The sequence below is a fragment of the Anabrus simplex genome, chromosome 10, assembly GCF_040414725.1.
Source record: "Anabrus simplex isolate iqAnaSimp1 chromosome 10, ASM4041472v1, whole genome shotgun sequence".
Classification (NCBI taxonomy): domain Eukaryota; kingdom Metazoa; phylum Arthropoda; class Insecta; order Orthoptera; family Tettigoniidae; genus Anabrus; species Anabrus simplex.
The window spans coordinates 9364019-9387005 of record NC_090274.1 but is presented as its reverse complement, the minus strand read 5'-3'; the positions used below and the strand labels follow the sequence as shown (position 1 = coordinate 9387005).

At 39.1% G+C, this 22987-nt stretch overlaps 1 protein-coding gene across 3 annotated transcripts in view; it reads right to left on the bottom strand.

Annotated features, from left to right (window-relative positions):
• LOC136882173 (aldehyde dehydrogenase, cytosolic 1-like) overlaps positions 1-22987 on the bottom strand; it is a 96946-nt gene that overhangs the window by 33952 nt on the left and 40007 nt on the right. For 2 of the 3 annotated variants that reach the window (XR_011018764.1, XM_068229465.1), the window contains exons 8-11: positions 19477-19661; positions 14050-14214; positions 7601-7758; positions 2653-2727 (exon numbers count right to left, since the gene is read on the bottom strand). Coding sequence is in view for 2 of the 3 variants with exons in the window: in XM_068229465.1 (XP_068085566.1) it covers positions 2653-2727; positions 7601-7758; positions 14050-14214; positions 19477-19661 (583 nt within the window). In the remaining variant the exon portion in view is untranslated. Of the gene's footprint in view, positions 1-2648; positions 2728-7600; positions 7759-14049; positions 14215-19476; positions 19662-22987 lie in introns of those variants that run through there. The other variant, XM_068229467.1, reaches the window with a different exon arrangement.

Here is a 22987-nt window from a genome sequence, read left to right as displayed (position 1 = left end):
ATCCTCTACAATGTGTACCCCTTTCTTAGTTCCTTCATTTCTTTCCTTTTCCATTTTACTTCACTTAATCCCAGGATGTCGAGTTTTCTTCTCTCCATTAGATCAATCAATTCATTTTCCTTCCCATTCATTGTTAAAATATTTATTGTTCCAAATCGGGTTTTGTTCTCCAATCTAGCACTTGCACGAAAATCAAAATTACCATCATACTGTGCAATATTATTCTGTGTATTCCTTTTATTATGACTTACGGTTAAGCCATCAGACAAAATTGTTTTACACATCTCCAAATTTGACAACAAAGTTATCGTTGTTGCTTTAGATAATTTACACAGTCTAATGTTCTCCAACTTTAATAGTAAGAATGGTTTCTCATTAAATAATGAAGTTAATGGCATATTCAAATTAGTTCAAAATTTAAATCGCTGAGTATTTTACACAGTATTATTTTAGATAATTTCCGGTTTCCCTCATGGCCTCAAAATGAAATATATAAGTGTTACTAAATAAAGATAATATTGTTTATATGAACAAGTATGTTACATTCTTAACATAATGTGTAATAGCGTATTTTCTTGCATAATTTACGCATCCCAACATTTTTATGTCCGAAGTGAGAACAAGAAATGTTCCCATATATTAAACACCTACTTCTTCGAACATCCATCACACAGCTCTGGACAAGTTTCGAAATGAACATGGTCAACTACTCGGGTAGCAAACTTCCTATTGCAAAACCGGGCATTCCAAATGCTGGGCAATGTTCTTTTATCAGCCGGTAGGAAATACCACGGCACTAGTTTAGTGAGAGAATCAGCACAGAAGTGTCTACTGACGCTCTATTCCAGTCTGGTACAAACATATTTTATGATGTTTTGGGTACGAGACATGCTTTTTCTGTGATCACAAAATTGTTTGCGAGTCTACATTGAGCAAGTATTCGAGTAATACTGTATCATATAAACTTGTGATCAGTTATGCCGAAAATTACGGGAAGAGGGCAGCGGGGTCACAAGTATTCAGCAGTCTTTCATGCAGACGAGTGTTAAAAACATGCTGGTTCGTGTTAGTGGTCATCTCAGTGAGCAGGCCCTATTCACGATTCGCAAAATACACCCAAAACATCACAGATCCCCTCCAGCTTGAACCTGACCCTCCACACATCCTGTATGAAATGCTTTATTTGGTTTTCAGTACACTTGACTACGTGCATCATTGGAATACAAGCACAAACGTGATTAATCAGACCACATTATGTTTCACCAGTCAGGTACCATCCACGTTCAATCATTTCCAGCCCTCTGAAGATGCGCAACTTTATGTGCCTGTGTGAGCAATGGCCTCTTGCGAAGTGACCGACTCCAGACGTTCACTGCATGCATTTCATGTTGCAGTGCTCTCTTGCTAACAGTTTGGGATGGACCTTCCTTGACTGACTGCAGCAATTCCTGTCTGGTTTGGAAGCAATTCTGATTCACAAGCCGTGAAACAAGTCTCTGTCCCTCTCAGTCAGGATCGGACGTCCTGTTTCGTGACCACAGCTTGTAGACACAATGAACAGTCTGCTGTGAAACACCAACAAATCCAGCAACTTCAAGCGTTGTATTGCCCTTTTCTGCCACTCTGTCACATCCTTACATCTACCCATCTCGATGTACACTGTCCGCTGGAAACATCAATGTCTCCCTGATCAGTACTGCCTTATGCTCATGTAGAGGGATGCGCTTGCTGTTGAGTATGGGACTCGTTCACAGCGCCATCTGTACAGCGTAACAATCTGTGCGTGCACACTAGAGTGGCTATTGTTTTGTCTGGTGAGCTTACTACCACAATGTTCGACATAACCTAAGTAATAATAATGCGTCATTACCTGTCCCCAATTGGCATTTGAAAACCTGGAACCCTCCTGACGACAAATGCTCTGGCCACATCCCAAGAATGGATTCAATAAGAACTAAGGCTTATTTTTAAAAAAAAGCATTATAGGGAAAAACCCTTGTAGCGTTAACTGTTAGCCCAATTAGCTGCAGTCATCAATGGCCTGGGTTTCATTGCCGGCACTACCAAGGGGGCTAACATGTGGTCAAACAGGTACATGCAGCTCGCCTCCACTGAGGGTGTGTCTGAAAAGGAACACAAGGACAAATTGCCTGGCTCTGTGGCCAACTAGTTTCCATGGCGGTCTTTCATCCGAGGGATGACATTAGATTTCTGGCTGCGTCTGTAATTTTAAACTTCATTGGTTATTTGCTATAACAACATTAGATTTCAACCCAGATAAGGTTCAATCCTCAAAGACCTGGACCAGGGACTCTCCAGAATCCGCAGACTGCAAGGGACCTACAGATGACTGGATGAACCACTGGCCAGCAGGAACGCACAACGGTAAAAAACACTGGAAGCTTCTTGCAAACCACCTCATTCATTCTGTAAAAACACCTTTTACGGCCTTCATTTTTTCACTTTTGAATTTTCTTTCTTTTCAATTTTAATACTGTAATTATCAATGCCACCTTTCATGGCTATGGTAATAATTATAATCAAAAGAAATGAAGATTTGAAAGTGCTGGTACTGCATTTCCCATTTAAATACAATGGTTGCAAAGGAAAATTCTCAGAATTTCAGAAAATTGCAATAAAACTTATACTCACAGCTCTCGGCCAAGTCCTGACTGCTTGAAGCCACCGAATGGAGCTTGTGGGGCGACAGCAGCATAGCAGTTCACCCTGAAACAGGACAAGTTCATATCACACACAATATATCTTATAAAAAGTTAATTGAAATCACTTAAAGAAAAGTGGTTACTGAGAGAGTGAGGGAGAGGCATGTCGAGTGAATATGTAACATCTATATATATAAAATAAGAGTTTTGTTTGTACATTGCTCGGAATTGAACAAGTATGGTATTTCTGTATCAGTTGTGTCCACGGTAACAAGGAAATGCACTTTTTAATTTTCCGTAATTTCTGTCTGTCTGTAGGCATGTACACGCATCAAGAGAAAACGGCTGAAGAGAATTTAATGAAAATCAGTATGCAAAGTTGGAGAATAAGTCGCTACAATCTAGATTATAAATAATTTTAATCACGCCGAGTGAAATGGTAGTTTAGGGGAAGGCCTAAAATTTAATTCTCAAATATTTATGTTATTAGTGGTTGTATCTTAATGAAATTCGGTATACAAAGTCTGTGAATAAGTCGCTATAATCCATGCTATAAATAATTGCATTCACACTGAGTGAAATGGTAGTTTAGGGGAAGGCCTAAAATGTAATTCTCAAATATGTATGTTATTGGTGGTCGCATCTTAATGCAAATCAGTATTCAAAGCCGGGAAATGTGTCGCTATAATACAGGCCATTAATAATTGTATTCATGCTGAGTGAAATGGTAGTTACGGGGAAGACCTAAAATTTAATCCACAAATATTTGTTATTAGTGGTCGTATCTTAATGAAAGTCGGTAGGCGAAGTCGGGGAATAACTCTACAATTTAGGCCATAAATAATTGTATTCAGGCTGAGAAAAATGTTAGTTTAGGGGAAAGCCTAAAATTTAGTTCTGAAATATTGATGTTATTAGTGGTCCTATCTTAATGAAAATCAGTATACATATTTGGGAAATGAAATGGTATATGGCTTTTAGTGCCGGGAGTGTCCAAGGACATGTTCGGCTCATAAGGTGCAGGTCTTTTGATGACACCCGTAGGCGAGCTGCGCATCATGAGGAGCAAAGTTAACCAATCGTGGTTAAAATTCCCAACCCTGCTGGAAATCAAACTCGGGACCCCTGTGGCCAAAGGCCAGTACGCTAACCATTTAGCCATGGAGCCGGACACAAATTTGGGAGATAAGTCGCTATAATCTAGGCTATAAATAATTTTATTCACACTGAGTGAAATGGTATTTTTGGGGAAGGCCTAAAATTTAATTCTCAAATATTGATGTTATTAGAATTGATATAAATATGACATAAGTAAAGTTATATTGTGTTAAATTTCCTATCATTTATGTCTTATACATTGTTACCGTACCGGCTATCATCACAGAGATAGTCATGAATTTGGATTTTTCTTACCAAGTCCATATCAGCGCCGAGTCACAAGAAAATGTGTAAACAGAAATTAATGAAAATCAGTATGTAAAGCCGGAGGATAAGGAACTACAGTCTACGCGACCTAATATCACAAAGTCGAAAGAAAACTAAATGTGAAGGCCTACAATACAGAAAGCTCAAAATTGATCAACAATAACAGTACAATAACCATTGTTTGTTGTGATGTGCTTTGTGTCTTCTGTTGCCACTCATTTCCAATAGATAGGACTACTGCTGCATACCGAGTATTATTTTTAATTTGCCTCATGTTGCACCGACACAGGTAGGTCTTATGGCGACGATGGGATAGGAAAGTGCTAGGAGTGTGAAGGAAGCGGCCTTGGCCTTAATTAAGGTACAGACCCAGCATTTGCCTGGTGTGAAAATGGGAAACAACGGAATACCATCTTCAGGGCCGCCGATAGTGGGGTTCGAACCCCAGCTCACAGCTGCACGCCCCTAACCACACAGTGAACTCGGCTGGTCGCACCGAGTATAACAGCCTGCCTGAGTATTGGCGGGAAGTAGCTGGGGAAATAGTTGACTTTCTTCTTTAGCATGCCATTAATCCGGTTCATGCATTTTCTGATACTACTGGTAAGTAACACACTGGTTCATCAAAGCATTCAAGCTATACAATCCCCACTCTGAGGCACTGATTGGAAGGAGCAGAGTGCATATTTAACTGAATAAAGGCAGAGGAGTGTTTACGGCTTTCTGCGGTCTGGTCATTGCAGCTCTGGAACTTTGGACTGTTAGATCGGCACCTGTTCGTTAGAAGTGAGAAAATATGCGGTTTTTTATTTGATGAAGTATTTTATATGATAACGTTGCTTTTAATCGCTACTTTCCTACTGACGTTTTTGTAATGACCTATGTTGACTTTAGTTAGAAAAAACACAAATTCAGTCTTTCTGAAAATCCCATAGCGAAGCACGAGTACATCAGCTAGTCTTCATATAATACTATACTAGTTTATCAAAATGCTAACTAAAGTTTTATAATATTAAGTTAAACATTAAACTTAATAGACGCAAGAATGTGTGATTTTAGCCGCTTGTGTACTCCTCCAGGAAGATACTGTAATTCTCCGAATCCAAGACGACCCCCACCCCCACTTTTTTCTTTAAAAAAAGTGAATCAGGCATAAAAAGTGCTTTTTAAAATCGTGTTAATGCCTTTCTTGTACATTATGCATTATTAGACAATCTCAGTCTCATGCCAATGCTGAACATTGGCTTTAGTTATGCTTTTATTTTTTGCACGAATTGATTTGAATAGTAAACAGTAAAATGCAACATGTTGGTAGTTTCCTCGTACTGTTCTTGATTTGATGAGCAGACTTTACATCGGACGCAGTTTGTTTTTATGAGCGCTTTATCAAAAGGAACATCAATGTGAAAATCTTGAAATGTTGATATATTATCCTTATTCACGATCTTTAAGTGATGGTGGGTCTGTAACAAAGAAAATTACATGATAATGTCATGTGTTATTGTGCTTTCACAGTGATCGTACTGGTGTGCGCAACTTACCCCTCTGACCGGTGCTACAATGCCTCGCGATGCTTGTTACATCACGGTGACTGCTTGCTTTCGTGTTTCTACTTCGTGTGTTATATGTATGAAGAAGCTGTCGTGAAGGACGAGCAGGGGACTTGGGGGGAGAAACAGTAGGCGGGGCATTAGACGTTGGCATATCGTGAAACGGAATATTTCCAACCCCTTTAACACACACATTAAGACTTCAAGCCTTAGATACTATTGAGATTCAACAGGATTTAACTCAAATTTTAATGTATTCAACATAAGTCAACTAACAATTGATTTAAAAAACAAAAAACTTGGGAATTTTAGCCAAATCTCATTACTGTGAGGATATTACTGTATTCTGGACGTCAGTGTTAATAGAATCAATGTCCATCCCAATTTTAGCACTGTCACTTTAAAACGTTAAAACTGTCCATAGTGTTTACAAACGCCTATGTTCAGGTATTTTACCACTTAGTTTTTAGAATCATAACTAAGTAAAGTTAGTTATAAGCAAATTAACAATGACAGGTCTTAACCTTGAGACAAGTTACAAAGGCTGAGGATGCTCGGAAAGCGAGCGAAACATGTCCCTTTTAATGTAATGTTGTTGTAAAATGAATTTCTAACAGCACAAAATCAATTGTATTGAATAGGTGGAATATCAAAATAAAAATTTGTATGCAAATTAAGCAGTATGTTCCAAGCTATCAGTGCAGAGGTGGCGTGAAATGACATTAGTAGATGAATATGCTCGAGTGGAGCTTTCAAAGGTAGGGAAAGATCATACTCTCGACATGAAGCTGGAATTAAAGATGATAAATAGGGGCAAATATTTGTTTACAGGAAGCGTTAAGGATTGGAATTATTTACTGGGAATCAAACAGAGGTTTACTACGGTAAGAGGCAGGCTACTGCCTCCAGTCTGCACAGCTGGCTTTCTTATTATATAACAGGGGCAGCCATACCTTATGTGCTAAAGTGCTGCAGCGCATTGTGTATTTGAAAAATAAGTTACTTTAACAATAATATCTACAATCAAATGATAAAGACGTCAGCCAAAGAATAACAAATCATTCAACTCCCTCACAACCAGGTAACCAGTCATGTGCTCCACTCGGGGTGCTGTGCATATCACAGCTCAGCAAGAATTTCTAAGCCTTTTGCCAGAAAGCAGGAACTCTGTCTTTTGTGCATGCGTGCCCAACTTTTCCAATGTGCTGTGGAAACAACGGCCAAGACATCACTTCACAGTGAGCCTTCATTCGACCACATAGAGGCAGCACTGGTCACCCCAGCATTTCGACCGAAATGAGAACGTGGCACCCTCTTGACTCAGCGGAAGTGTTTAAGAGGGGATCGCTCAAAGCAAACGGGAAAACAAAATACTGTACAGGAAGCCACCAGCTGTTCCCGCCAGGTCTTTTAATACTCCCAACTCGCCTAATCCATAGCCACATTTGTAAATCTACGAACTATAAAAAATATACTTTTTATGTTGTCAAAATAAGGACACGATATTGTGATTTCCTTTAATTACAAAATGTCTAGTATACAAATTTCACTATAACAACATGTGTAATTTTTGCATTATGATGTTGCTGGTTTTATTTCAATGATTTTGATAACGTTGAGAAGTCTGTTTTTGCGTGCTCACACCAAGCGTTTCCGAGTTCGTGAATGTTTTTTTATTGCAGGTGTTATTGTGTGTAATTAGTTTTGCACGAAGAATGTGTATTTGTGTTGAGGTTTTTTGTGTGTTTGCTCAGTATGAAACTCAGTGGAAAGCCTCTTGAAAACCATGCAGGGCGGTATGTGTTACAGCACACAACTGATATCCTGCACCAGCCACCACTGCTATATAATCAAGATGAAATCATGGATTCTTTTACTGCAAAGTGAAGAGGATGACATGTTCAGAAGCTGCTTGAGGACAAGAAGAGAGCAGCAGTGTAAAAGAACAAACTGATTGCTCACCAGACGGAGCCAGCCTCGACTGCATTAGCAAATGTGATGGCAGTCTCCAAGTCCTTGGTAAGAATGCCTGCTGCAAGTCCATACGTCGTGTTGTTGGCTCGTTCAATGACCTCGTCCAAAGTCGAGAACTTCAGGATAGACTGCACTGGACCAAAGATCTGTAACACAGGAATGTAGAGTGGAGGATGTAGCCTACAAGATCATCTGCACAAAAAGCTGGACAAATGAGATGACTAGAAATGTACAGAGGTAATCGCTTACATTAACATGTATCATATGTATACAAAGTACAATTTCAGTAGCTGGTACGTCCAGCAGTACAAACATTCCTATATACAGTTAAAACAGGTTAAGACGTCCCTCTCTAGTGTGTTTCCCTGGTTATCACGTCATTCCAAAATCCCAGTCCATGTCCTATTAAATACATGTTAAAGAAACCTGGATAACACATTTATGTCACTACAGCTGCAGGGAGCATCAGTCTCAAGCCAGCCTTTGATGTGGGTGTCCCTAAGAAAGTTTTTCCTTGACGTTTCACTATTTGTGTTCTTAAAATGTATTATTTCTCTATTTCTTTATTTCATTAATTATAATTGTAAACACTTGTTTCTTTGTTTTCTCAGTAATTACTTTTATGTACAAACCTAAACTTAAATTTAACAGCGGAATTTAAAAAAAATTTTTTAGCACGTTCCGTCTTTATGAATTTTTGCGGTCTGCACAAAAACATCCTAACCAGTTTTGGCTGTATTTTCCCAGTCTGGTGTACTGTGTTGAATCATCTCTGAAAAGGTACCAAGAAGTATGTAAAAAGAGTGTCTTTCATGTAAAGAAAAACAATTTACAGTCATATACGGACAGGAATTCCTTGATCTAGAGAAAGCATATGATAGTGTTAACAGAAAAGGTGTGGGGAAACCCTGGAAAGAAAATGATGTGGGAGGCAATCGAGGGAACTAGTGAAAGCAATGTATAAGAATTGTTCCAGTTGTGTCCAGATTCCAGTGCGGATAAATTTGTTTAGAAACCAAACTGAACTAAGACAGGGAAGTGTATTGTCTCCACTTACAGTTTATGATTATGGATTGTAATTTTAAAGGAGACAAAGGTAAGATATGGAGGTGAAATAAAAATATTGTCTGCAGATGACTGATCTGGGGAGTCAATAATACAAAATTGAAAATCCAACTAGAGGCTTTAAATGACAATACTGATAAATATGGTATGAAAACCAGTGTGGAGAAGAGCAACACAGTGGTGATGACAAGAGGAGAAAGAGAAGGAAAAGGGAAGAGAAGGAATGGGAACAAAACCTTGAAGTTTTTGAATACTTCAAATATTTGGGAAGTGAAATGCAAGATGCAAGGCTGGATAAGGAGATCAGCACAAGGGTACAAGCAGGAAATATGTTCTATCAGAATGTAAGGAACGTGGTGTGGAGCAGAGAAGTTCCTATGAAATGTAAAGAGAATATACAAGATGTACTATACCCCTATATTAACGTACACATCAGAGACTGACTTTGGCAACAAAAAATGAGACTAAAATTCAGGCCAGTGAGATGACGTTTCTGAGGAGTAGGGTAGGGAAGACAGAAAAGAGATAGGAGTAGAAAAACTGAGTGATAGGATGGAGAAGAATAAATTGAGATGGTTTGGACATGTCATGAGGATGGAGGAGGGAAGGATAACAAAACAAGTGTTGGAGGCTAAGGTAGAAGAAAAGAGGGCATGAGGGAGGTTCACAGCAAGATGGATGGACTGTCAAGAAGAGTATAAGAAAAAGAAGACTGGACTGGAGTACAATTACTGAAGAGGAGTGGTGGAAGGAGAGGGAATAGTGGAGAAGTGCCATCAACATACTGACCTGGCAGAAGCTGGACAAGGGGAAATGAAAGTAAGGACAGAAGTACATTCTTTAAGAAGGGGAACAAAAAGTTATGTGAGAAATAAAGAGGAATCCGACTTATCACAAGTGGGAAAAACACTGGAAAGAATCTTAGAGAAGAGAATGAGAAGGAAGGTAGGAGAGTTGCAAGAGGAACTACAGAGGACCCAACCTTCAGCATGAGGCAATTAGTGGGAAAGAGTTGGGAATATGGAAAGGATCTGGTCATGACATTCACAGATCTGACAAAGGCATACAGTAGTGTTGCCAGGGAAAAGGTGTGGGAAATTATATTCAAAGAGACTGGGTACACAGACTGTAGAAATTGTACAAAGAGTGTACAACTGCATCAGCGGCATACAGATTCTGTTTGGAAAGACTGAATGGTTTAGAAATGAACTGGACTAAAACAGAGGAGTGTGCCATCACATCTTTTGTTTCTAATGATTATGGATGAAATTATAAAGGAGAAAAGGAAGCATATGGGGATAGGGAAATTAACTTATTACTATTTTCAGACAATATTGTGGTCTGCAGAATGAGCAGCAAAAAGTACAAGAACAACTTGATGTGCTGAACAAGAACATTTAAAAGTATGCATGAAAATAAGTGCAAAAAAAAAAAAAAAAAAGCAAGACAGGTGATATGAAGAGGAGAAAGACGAAGGGAAAGGTACTGTGAAAATTTGTGGTCAAAGTCTTGAAATTGTGGACAGTTTCAAATTCCTGGGGAGTGAATTAATGCAGAAAACAAGAACGGATATGGAGATTAGCAAGAGTGTGCATTCTACTGGAGTGTAAGAAACCTTGTGTGGAATAAGGAAGTGTAAAGAGATAATGTACAAACTGTATTATGCAAACTGTAAGTACAGAAGATACAGCAAGCAAGACAGATGGTTCAGACATGTAGAAAGAATGGGTAAGGAACGGGTAGCAAGAAGCAAATTGGAAAGGGAAGGTAAGGGTAAGAGACCAGTCGGAAGACAAAGAACAAGGTGGATGGATCAAATCTGGGAGGACATTAGAGAAGCTGGATTCGATTTGGCGGAAATAATTGAACAGGAAAAGTGGAAGGACAGAAAGGAGAAGAGGCGGCTTGTGAACCACACTCGGGCAACTGGAGTGGGACATTGATGATTATGTATTATGCACCCGTATTGACCTGGACAAGAGCCTCTGCAGCTCGGACGGCAGCGCGTCAGCCTCTCACCGCAGGATACCGTGGTTCAAATCCCAGTCACTCCATGTGAGATTTGTGCTGGACAAAGCGGAGGCGGGACAGGATTTTTTCTCCGGGTACTGCGGTTTTCCCTGTCATCATTCATTCCAGCAACACTCCATTATCATTTCATAGCATTTACCAGTCATTAATCACTCTGGGAGTGGCGGCCCCATCAAACTAATAGCCTATATATGGTTCTTTCATTACATCCCTGACCCGGTCAACGACTGGAAAACAGGTTGTAGGTTTTCATTCATTGACCTGGATAATGACAAGTAGACAGGAGAGTAGAATTCAAGAAGTATGATGAGAAAGATCAAGAAACAAAGATATGACAAAGGAGGTCTGAATGGAAAATCTAAATAAGAGAATTGATAGTAGTAAACTATGAAGGTTTAGACATATAAAGAGGGTGGAAGAGAAAAGAATACCGAAAGACACGATAGACAAAGTTCAAGGGAAAGAGAGTGAAAGGGAGACTTGGAAGTAGGTGGACCAATTCATAAAGAGGAGTGGAAATAGGAGAAATTTAGACTGGGACAATATGAGAGAAATGGTGGAAGAAAAGGGGAAGGTGGAAAAGCACTACTAATGCAGGAGTTGGATAAGGGGTGATGGGGTGATTGTACACTACTTTAAGTACCTAGCTGTTAATGTAAGGGATGATCTTCACTGGAGTAATGAGGTTAAGATAGGATCTTTTCACATGGTTATGAGGGTATTTAGGCCTTATAGTAAGGATGTAAAGGAGAGGGCATACAAGTCTCAGGTAAGACCGCAATTACAGTATGGTTCCAGTGTATGAGACCCTCACCAGAATTACTTTACACGAGAACTGAAAAAGATCCAGAGGAAAGCAGCGCAATTTGATCTCTGTAATTTCCAACAAAGGAGTAGTGTTACTAAAAGGTTTCAAAATTTGGGTTGGGAAAACCTGGGAGTAAGGAGAAGAGATGCTGGACTATATTTCAAGCTCTCACTGGAGAGAGAGTGCATTCACATTAGTAGATGAATAAGCTCGGGTGGAGCTTTTAATGTAGAAAAGACCATAATATGAAGATAAAATTAATTCAAGGGAACAAATTGGAGCAAATATTCATTTATAGGATGAGCATTAAGAGACAGAAAGATTACACTACCCAGCATGATTTTTGCGGCAAAGCACCTGATACACGATTTTAACTAAACAAGGTCTCCTGATTTTAGAAATGTCATTGGTGCTATTGTATCACATCTAGTTTTCATGTTATTTGCCATTTACTGTCTGAAAATGTGTCATTGTGGCACAGTGCTGCTTTGTGATAACAGCGAATCGGCTGTTGTTACAATGGCCGTGGTTTGCTTAAAGGCTACTTCATAACTGAAACATTCTAGCTTTGATTCCTGTGGCACATTCCATTTCACTAAAAGAAAATTTTATCACAATGCAAACTGTTTTAGATACAATCAAATATCATGAGCACTGGTGGGATGTGTGTAATGACTTGAAGGTGTGTGGTATTCTAGTAGGACAACAAGTAGGCTACACTAAAATCCCTTATTTATGTGAATGGAACAGCAGAGCTAGGGACAAACACTGGTCTACACCTTCCTGGCCCAAGAGACAAGTTTTGACACCTGGTGTGAAAAACGTTACAAATGGTGCCTTAGTTGACACACAAAAAATTATTCTGCCACCACTACACAACAAACTGGGAATCGTGAAGCAGTTCGTTGAGGCCTTCTACAAAATTAGCCCCTGTTTCAGGTACATTGCAAGCAAGTTTCCACATTTATATGATGCAAAAGTCAAGGAAGGCACTTTTAATGGACCACAAATTAGAAAGCTTCTGAAAGACAGAAACTTTGAACAGACGATGAATGCTGTGGAACTTGCTGCATGGAATTCAATAAGAGACGTCATAACAAAGTTCCTAGGAAATGTAAAGGATGAACAATACGAAACAATAGTGAAAATGATGTTGGATGATATGAAAGAGTTGGGGTGTAGAACGAGCCTGAAACTGCACTTCCTTCATTCTCACCTCAATCACTTTCCGGAAAATCTTAGGGCTGTTAGTGAAGAGATGGTACAGAGGTTTCACCGGGACATCAAGGAGGCAGAAAGAAGATACCAGGGGAGGTGAGATGAACCAATGATGGCCGCCTACGGTTGGTGTTTGAAAAAAAGACAAACTTGATGCAGCCAGACGCTGGGCAGCCAAGTGTTCATTCCAAGCGGACATCTAGGACTGTTAAAGTGTAGTTTGTTCAAATTTATGAATTCATAAAGATACTGAATAAAAGTTACATTGTTTGCTTGTAATCACGTTTAACTGTCAAAGTAATTGCTTTCATTGTCTCAGAGTTGTTTGTTTGTGTGTTTTCGTGTAAATCAGTATTATATTACAATAATTGCTAAATATTTCATTGTAATTTTATACTCAATTATTCATTGCATATAATAATTCAAGGCTATATTCAACTATTTCAAAATACATATAATACAAAAAATTATAAATATTTCCAAAATTATCAACATTTTTAAGTACTTTTTATATGCAATATTCAGGTCTATCTCTTATTTTGATATATGTATTGCGAGAAAACGTGACGTGATATGCAGAAACGAACAACAGATTCGTGTTCAGCGACCCGAAATTAGTTAAGATCACCTAGAACACCACTTGCCGCAAAAACAAAAGTTTGAAAATGCTCGGTTGTGTTATCAAGGGAGATGTTTGATAAATTTCCAAGTTCTTTGAAAACATTTTAAGAAAAATGTAGGTAAACAATTTATAGGGAATCCGCCACCTGGCCAACACTCCTGAATGCAGATCACTGACGACCGATTGAAATGAAAGGGGAAAGGAGGACAATAAACGAAATGGATGTACTGGAACAGGAGAAAATGGGTTAGATGTAATGAGTGGGCTTACTGTCAGTGCATGGAAAAAAGAAAATTTTTAAAAAGAATATCCTATTCTGGATAAGCTTGAACAAAACATTGGATGAATTTGCCATGGACTGAAAAAAAAAAAAAAAAAAAAAAAGTAACAGCAATAGACAAATGTCTAACTGGGATATTATTCGATGAAACATTCTGGAAGCAATTAAACTTAATTTCATTTCACATCATCATCATCATCATCTACAGGCTTCAAATCTTGAAGAAAAAGAATATTTTGTACAACAAAGCTTCTGGGAATCAGTAACCAATTAAAGATTCGATAAATGACTGTCTAAAACTAATGAATAGACCTGAGTAAATAAGACATGAGAAAAAAGGGTCAAAAAATTAGTCTCTCCTTTACAAAACATCTGATTCACAAATAAGCACCAAGTTATTACGTCAACATTACCTCTTCCTTGGCGATCCTCATGTCATCTGAGACGTTGGAGAACACCGTCGGCTGGATGAAGAAGCCTTGGTCACCCAGACGGTTTCCGCCGCACTCCACCTTGGCACCTTCCCTCTTGCCAGACTCGATCAGGCCGAGCACTTTGTTGAACATCTCGTCATCGATCTTGAAGGAGAAAGATCAGAAGATATAAGTATACTACAGTAGTATAGACAATAATTTGTCACATTTAACTCAATTGTTCTGTCTTCAAATCCCAGACACCACAGTTGAGGACACAGGGCTATGAACATAAATAAGAACCAGGTGTGAGAAGAGGAGACTACAATCTCCACGTCTTCACACTGACTAGCTCTCTCCTTATAAATCCACATTGTTCTACTTTCATTTTTTCTCCACCCCTGACAAGCTTTTTTCTGCTTTCCAGTTTCATCGGGAGGGCAGGCTTCAGCACTCGCGAGGTCAGACCTTCAGTCTTTGACGTGAAGTGTAGGATAAGAAGAAAACTTTATAGTCATCATAGGAAAAGGGAAAATTCAAAAGAAATAAAGACAAATACACTTCACGGAATTTTTCTTTTTCCCCCGAGTTCTCGACTCTCCTAACGCCAGATTTGCAGAGCTCTGTAAACTTCGTAATCAGAGCTGCCAACTTTAACAGCAGTACAAGTAGCGCAATGCAGTACATAATATTGTCTATAGAGTTCACAGTAGATTACCACAAGCAGAGAAAAGGTATACGTTTTTATTACTATATTCTCGAATTTCCAACTAACTTACAGATGATCACGGTAAGTGTTAAGAATTGAGTAAGTGCTGAGTAACGTAACTGATTTAAAGGAGTTAACAACTGAGCAACAACCCATTAAATTCATACTCGATAATACTTTTATGCTGACCAAATGCGCTTGCTTTCCACAGGATTCCCCCCCTTTTATAGATCTGCAACAATTCATGAAAAAGCCCAACATGGCTAAGATTATTCTAGGCCCATCGAAAGCCAACTGTCAAGTGAATATGTCTGCCTATTCAATATTTTCTATATGATAGATTTAATTATGCATTATTTTTATGCCTATGTTAACTTGGAGACATTTGGAAGGAAAACTGATGATGGGAAGACCAAGAAGCCACTGGATGGACATTGCAGACTGGGGAAAGACACTGGAGGACGTCATTAACAACAGAACGTATCTCACTAAAATAGAATGGAACAGGCTCGCCAACAGTACCTGGAAAACTGGATTTGTCTCTGTCTGCCTGCCCCTCTATAGGGTCGGGTATGAGGCAAGATGAATCTGTCGTGGCTTTTTTTAAATGACCGGATGCCCTTCCTGACGTCGCCTACAGCCCCTCTGTAGTCTGAAACTACACTGGTTTTCATCCAACTTCCTCTCAACCACTGATCACACCCTCCCAAGATGCCAGTGAATACTTTGCCTGGTATACTAATCAATACTAATCAATGAGAGGAACTAATATTTAGAGGCCCGATGAAGAAAAGAAGAATCAATGAGATACCTCAATAGTCGTAATCCTTCCTGTTCCCTTGCTTGTAGACAAGTTCAATTATCTGTTTTGTTTTGTCCAATCTGAAAAAGGTACCTTGCCAACACTCCACGCTAATCTTACTACTCTATGAAGCAGTTTCATCCCTGCCTTTCCACTATACTATACTTCCACCGTTTGAGGTCTAATTTAATCTATTCCTGCTGCTTTATGACAATGGAGTTTATTTACCATTCTTTCCACTTCCCCAAGTGTAATTTCACCAACATCATTTTCTTCCTCTCCATGAACTTTGTTGCTCGTGACACCACGAAGATTTCCTTTTCTTCATCATCATCATCATCATCATCATCATCATCATATGTTGACAACAAAGATTAAGATCTACCAAAGAGATATACAAAGAGACTGAGGGAACTATAGAGCTGATAAAGAGACTAATACAATTTTATGGACATGAATGAAGAAAGGCTGACTCAAAAACTTGTTACACATTTCAAAGGGAAAAAAATTGTTCCCAGGTAGTTTATGGAGATATGTGGTGATATGGAGAGAATGGGCATTAGTCATGAAGACATCCAAAACAGGAACCACTTTCAACAATTACTCTCAGACTTCAGAGGTTTCTGAGAAGAAGCAGAAAAGAAATCTTCAAAAGTGAATTTTTTTTTTTCCAGAAGAAAGAAGTAAGCAGATAACCCAACGAATGAAGCTATATTGGCAGAAGATCAAAGCCAGGGGAGGGAAGAGATGATCCAGGATGCCGTAGTTGTAACTCAGTGGTCCATAGTGGCTAAAATCGAACAGAATAATAAAATATATTATTATTATTATTATTATTATTATTATTATTATTATTATTATTCACGAACAGTCTTATCAGCACACTATTATAATTTAAAACTGGTTTTTGGACTGAGGTCCATCATCAGTGTTAAAATTAATTTACAACATTTAAGTCCACTTGAGTGTGTCATCAACACGAGTTAAAATTAGTTTAAAAAAGTTTAAAGGTAGCCCTGTTGAAATGAACTGTAAAATAAGAAAAAGAAAGAACAAGTGTAAGAGTATGCAAACAATACGTATAAACTTTACAATGTTGTTATCAAAGGTGCGACATATCATAGTAAGGACTGGCTTATCGTGTTCAGGCTGTTGTAAAGTACTGAACGGACGTTCAGCTTTAAGTACAGAGCGCGCTGGAAGCACGACATTACGTCACCTCAAGGTTGTGAATAAAATGTTACTGGCAACGGTTTCATTTAAAATTTTATTGGGGTCCCTTATCTGTGCCAAGAATATTGCTATGTTTTCATGGGTGTTTAATTCAAACCCATAATTACATTTAAAAATTAATTTCACATCCTTTTCAATACCTAAAAAGTTATGATTATTGTTATATGTTCTACAAAAGCCAAGTATCTGTATCAAAGATAACAAGAATATGCCCCTTTTAGTCGCATCTTAAGACAGGCAGGGGATACCGTGGGTGTACTCTTCACCTGCGTCCCCCACCCACAGGGGATGAACTGAGAGGAATAAACTAAGATGGTTTGGAGATGGAAAAGAGATTGAAAGAGAAAAGAATAGCAAAACAGATGGAGATCAATTTCAAGGGAAAAAGAACAAGAGGGAGACCTAGAACAAAAGCTATAGGAAATTTCCAAATTTCACACTTATTCAGCCATCACTTCCTCTAAACAACAGGTAGCTATATTCTCATACCTTTTCAGTGAAAAAATTACAAGAGTTTTATAACCAAGCAAACGTATTCTACTGTTAAGTGTTAATTCACTTATATTAGGAAATTTAAATTACCGTATTTACTCGTGTATTAGACCCCCTCGCGTATTAGACCCCCCCCTGGCTTTTCGAGACGAAGAAAATGAAAAAAATAAATCTCGCCTATAAGACCCCCAACGTAATTCGTCAGAGAACGATGACGATTCCGCTTCGAAGCGGGTACAAGTCTTATTGCAGCACTGATGACATTGCACAAATTTGTGAATAGTTTCGTCCGTACGACCTACGCAATGAAAAACGCGTCAAATCCATGCGTTACATTTGTGTTTCGTAGTTAAGAAATGTCCACCTCTTTAGCGTAGGTCTACTGCAGCTCTGATGACGTCGCACAGATAGGTGCATAGGCCTAGCTTCTTGTCCGACCCGCACATTGCGAGCATGCATCAGTCATGCTATATGTCTGTTTTGTAGTTAATAATGTCCGCCAGCGTAATAGCACAAGAAGTTGCTGTTTTCCGGGGTCTGACTTCGATTCCCGGTACCGTACTGCCAGATTCACGAATGGCAGGAAGGTTGATATGCGGTAAAAGCGGTACATGTAACTCCCCTCCACTGGGGGTGTGTCTAAAAAGAGCTGTACCACCTCGGGATGAAGAAACGAGTTTACTTTAGTTGAGAAATATTCGCGGTTGTTGCTATTTATACAGCAGGCGAGATCATTAACAAAGTGGTCGTTTAACATCTCGTAACTCGGGCCAATATAGGTAAATATTTGGAGAGAAGTAAGTTTAAAACGTGATAAAAGCTATTCAACTAAAACGATTGTTTTACTCGCCAACGTACCTAACAAATAATAATAATTTTATGTCCCCACGTACTTTAAACGATTTTCGGAGACGCCAAACAAAACATGCCCGGGTATACGTTAATAAAAAAAGAGACAACGAACGTACAAAATTAAACATTATGATAATAAAACGCATTACCGCCACACCTGTAGATATCCATGAATACGGCATATTTTCCTGTTTTTTTTTTCTTTTTTTTTTTTCTTCATCGAACTTTTGGCACTATCAGGGCGATAATATACGATACCTAACCTAAACAATGTGGTCTGTCTTATCTCATGGACAGCTGTTTACGCAAATACTGATGTGATAAATGTAGAGAACAAGCATGAAATATACTTAAAAATAAGGGTCTGTGTTTCAACAGCCGCAGTTATCAAAAGAATGTTTCCAGTTACTATGTATTACATTCGGAAGTACAACTCGTAACATACGCTAGTTATCAGCTGATGGTTTGGCATGCCTTCTACAGCACGACTTTATTCGGAAGGAGTGGCTTGTGCTGCATATACACCAACTGCGAATATCAGACCATCTGGGAATAGATTTACACTGTTTAGACTCTATAGTCGGGAACGAAATTATTTTTGAAAGGTTCAAAAAGACGGGACCTCGTGTGCTCTTGATTGCAGTGCATGGCTCAAAGAGAATGAACAATGAAGCATGGCTGACGCGACTGACGAGAGATAGCAGTGAAGATGACGTCACTTAGAATGCCGACACGCCGGTAGCAAGACAGGGAAGTTGGCGGCGCAAGGCGATAATTCAAATGAAAGCAGTGATCAAGTTTACTGTGTGGTAGGCCTTCTGCTGAACTGACAGAGACAAATGACTGGCCATCAAGTTCTTTTGCATCAATATTTAATTATATAACACGATACCCTTATCCCTTTCTTCTATGGGATCGAGTATGAAGTGAGACGAATCTTCGTAGCGAGTTTTTACGGCCGTATGCCCTTCCTGACGTCAACCTCACCAGAGGAATTAATGAGATTTAACGAATGACGTGATATGAGTAACTAAAACTGACTTTTATATGTACCGTAGGCCTAAAAGTCGTGTTCACCATGTTTAGAAATACTGCCTTCCGATGAAAATAGCCAGTATAACTTAAATACATTTTAAGTTTGTTAAATAATAGTATAGAATGTTTACACGTACAGTTTATAGCTCTTTATAACCTAGAAGTCATGTGTTCACTGCACAAAATTTTGACGTTATCGCATATTGGACCCCCCTTCATTATTTTTGGCTGTAAAAGTGGGGAAAAAAGGGGTCTAATACGCGAGTAAATACGGTAATAGTATTTGTGTTCATCAGCAACCTACCTGTGGTCCCTGCTCGTTGGCCGCATCAAAAGGATCGCCGACTTTCCTCGAAACTGCCTTCGCAGTAGCTTTCTTCACAAATTCATCGTAGATATCCTCGTGGACGAACGTTCGTGAACCTGCGATGCAGTTCTGGCCTTGATTTGAAAAGATCGCATTGTAGGCGACCTCGACAGCTTCGTCCACTGTAACACGACATATTTTGTGAGACCAAGATGGTGAAATGAGACGAAATTACTGTTAATATTAAGTCACTTAAAGGAACAGAGCATCGTGTTCTAGTAGTTTTCACATGTAGGCCATCTAGAAATTAAGTTTCCCTATTTTTCTTTTAAAGTAAACTTAATTAGCCAGGAAATATGAGCATGCACAGCAGAGATATGACGTAGCAATCATCTAGTGGCTCGTATCCTTTCTCGCGCCGCCTTTCAAGGTTCGGTCTGCGATTGATAGTTTCTACGGAAATGGTGATGGGCCGTTCAAAACGAAAGGAATGCAATGCTTGGTGCAGTTGTGCTGATCCATGGCAATACTCAACGCTCAGCACCTGTTCTGTAGGATTTAAAGTTAAAAACTTCATGATTGTTCCGTATTGAATAGAGAAATAAGAAGATGTACAATATTATAGGGAAGGATCCACCTTTCAATACTCCGTAGTAAAAAGTTGTTACAATAAACAGGTTGTAACTACTTTTTACTACGGAGTATTGAAAGGTGGATCCTTCCCTATAATACTGTACATCTTTTTGTTCTGTAGGAGTTCGGCGGGGAGGTGCTTGATCATCCACCGTACAGTCCTGATCTTGCTCCCAGTGATTTTTGTCTTTTCTTCCACCTCATGAAATTCCTGTCCTCCTGTCAGCATTTTCACACGGATGAAGAGCTGAAAAATGTCACGCTGGTTCCATTCCCAGGTGGCAGACTGACACTGGCATACAAAAGTTGACTGTTGGTACAGTTTTTTTTTTTTTTTTTGTTAATAGGGAAATTTAATTCCTGGATAGTTCTCATATTTGCAGATGGCATCAAGATCTGGAGCAAATCAGAAGAGTAATTGGAAAAGAGACTGCAAAGCTGGACAGTATCATTTCAAGTACTTGGGTAGCATTGTTGCTAAAGAGAACCAAATCAACGAGGTGATGCAATTCTACCATCAAGTAAGACAGCTGCTGTGGGATGAACAAGTACCTCTGAAAACAAAGACGATGCTCTACATGCCCCGCTCTCATACAAGTTCCATGGAACTTAACTGGGGAGAGGGTATGGTTTAGTTTTATTCGCATACTGGATTACATCCAACTAACGTAGGAATAACTAGAGAGGGCTTTCGAAACTCACAAAAATCATTCAACACTTCCTGCAGAATAGGTCATTCCAAATGACTATTCAAGGTAAAAAGTCGTTGGAAGGAACCAAAAAAAAAAAACCTCCCACAGGGTAGTGTCCTTGCATAAATCTTTTTCAGCAAATACAGAAACAATCAACCACTCAGTCAGGACACAAAGCACTTTTTGCATGTCTATCACTGTGTACGAGCAGAGTCCAAGTCATTTGCAGACCTGCTTCAGCAATCTGTCCCAAGTACGAAACGAACAACTTTCTCTAACCAGATCCCAGCAAAACAGTGGTCTCACTGTTTCATCTTCGCAACCATGCTGCATACCATAAACTTTCTATTTTCTGGGAAGGAAGAGAACTTTAATTGATCCCAGCCATTAAGTACCTTGGAGTTCAGCTTGATCGTTTCCTCACCTTTAGAGAGCATTCCATTGAAAAGAAGTTTAGAGCAAGGAACAGCTTACTTAGGATGTTAAGGAGATCCACTTTGGGAAGACATCCAGGAACTGTACTCTGTCCTTTCTCTCTGCAGCCAAGTATGTTAAATTTAACCGTTTTTATTCTCTGCAGAGAAAATTTATAATTTCATTCAATTGCACAACTGGCCCTAAATATTCAACAGTTTTTATCACATCCTTTCACAACTGAATTGGAAGCCTTGTTACGAATAACTTTACCATAATTTTTGACAAGAGCTGAACACAAAGTGTCTGCTTCCTTTCAGACCCAAACAGTAAGAAGTCGCATAAAATCAGGGCAACATGCAGTCGTTGCTTGGGAATAACTCCAGTACAGCGGCTTTTTCTGGCTAACAGTGGTCGACATCTAGTTGCGATTCAGTTATACAGATACTAGTCATAAAATTTATCATAAACTTAAATTTATATGTCTCCAACCCTTGTCCCATTTCTGTATGCAGTCTGGTAAGAGAGATGAATCTTCGCAGAGAGTGTTTACAACCAGATGCCCTTCCTGACGTCAACCTCACCAGCGGAGTTTATGAGATGAAACTCGTGATTAGATATGAGGCGCTTAGAATAGAGGCACATGTGCCGAAGTACAGTATGCTTTATTAGTTTTTCCTTGCAGCATATAGTATGAAACATACCCTTTCATTGCTATTATTAAGTGTTTGGTCAACATGCCTTGGTTATAAACAGAACCTCCATTTAAATATAACACGAGTTCAACCTTACATGTTGAAGCTCTATCTTGATAATAGCAAAGGTGGATGAGCAAGCCTGGAAGCCGGTTGCTGTTCTGAGATAGCTACTATGCATTTAACAGCTCGGAGCAACAAAGTTCTTAACACGTCAACGCGGCAACAGCGGTTTCATAACATGGCCTCATGACTAGAATGGGAAGAGGTGAAACCCAGCGCCAGCACAGTCTATTCTTATCGAATAGCTCCAGGGGGCCTCCTCAAGGCTTAACGTTTCCATCCGACTACCTCTCCTACCCTGCTGGCCAACATTCTCATGGTGAAAGTTCTTAAGACCAATGGGACTCAAACCTTATAGTCTTGACGCCTCAATCATTAGCAAGCAAGTGGGCTTAGTTCAGACATTCAATACTTTCTGATTATTTTACATGGATCCATGATGTGAATATCAAGCATACAGAATCATTTTAATATTCTCCAGTCAGTATTTCTTGGGAGAACTTTTCATTCCATTCCTTCCATTTCCTTCTTATTTTATATTCTCATATATACCAGACTACCTCGTCTGCAACTATACATCAAAGTTCACATTTTACACTGTCCACCTCTAAGGGAGAGAACATTTAACCTTATATTTACAGCCTATCTCAACTAACAGCCAAACCACAAACAGCACAACACTATAAATTTAGACTGTATGAACTTGGTCAATGAAGATTTGGACTATATGTTAAGTCAAGTGACTTTCAACAATGATTTTAATACTCGTAGCTACTAAAATGGAAATTGTGTATGGCTTTTAGTGTCAGGGGTGTCCGAGGACAAGTTCAGCTCACTAGATGCAGGTCTTTTTGATTTGACGCCCGTAGGCGATTGTGACAACAGCATGTTTATATAACAGTCCTTTTTAAATGTATTCAGCATGTACTCATTCATGCACTGTAACTTTTTAGATATTCATTTAAGACTGAGTATTTTAACATGTACAACACACAGGTTTTGTACGTGTTA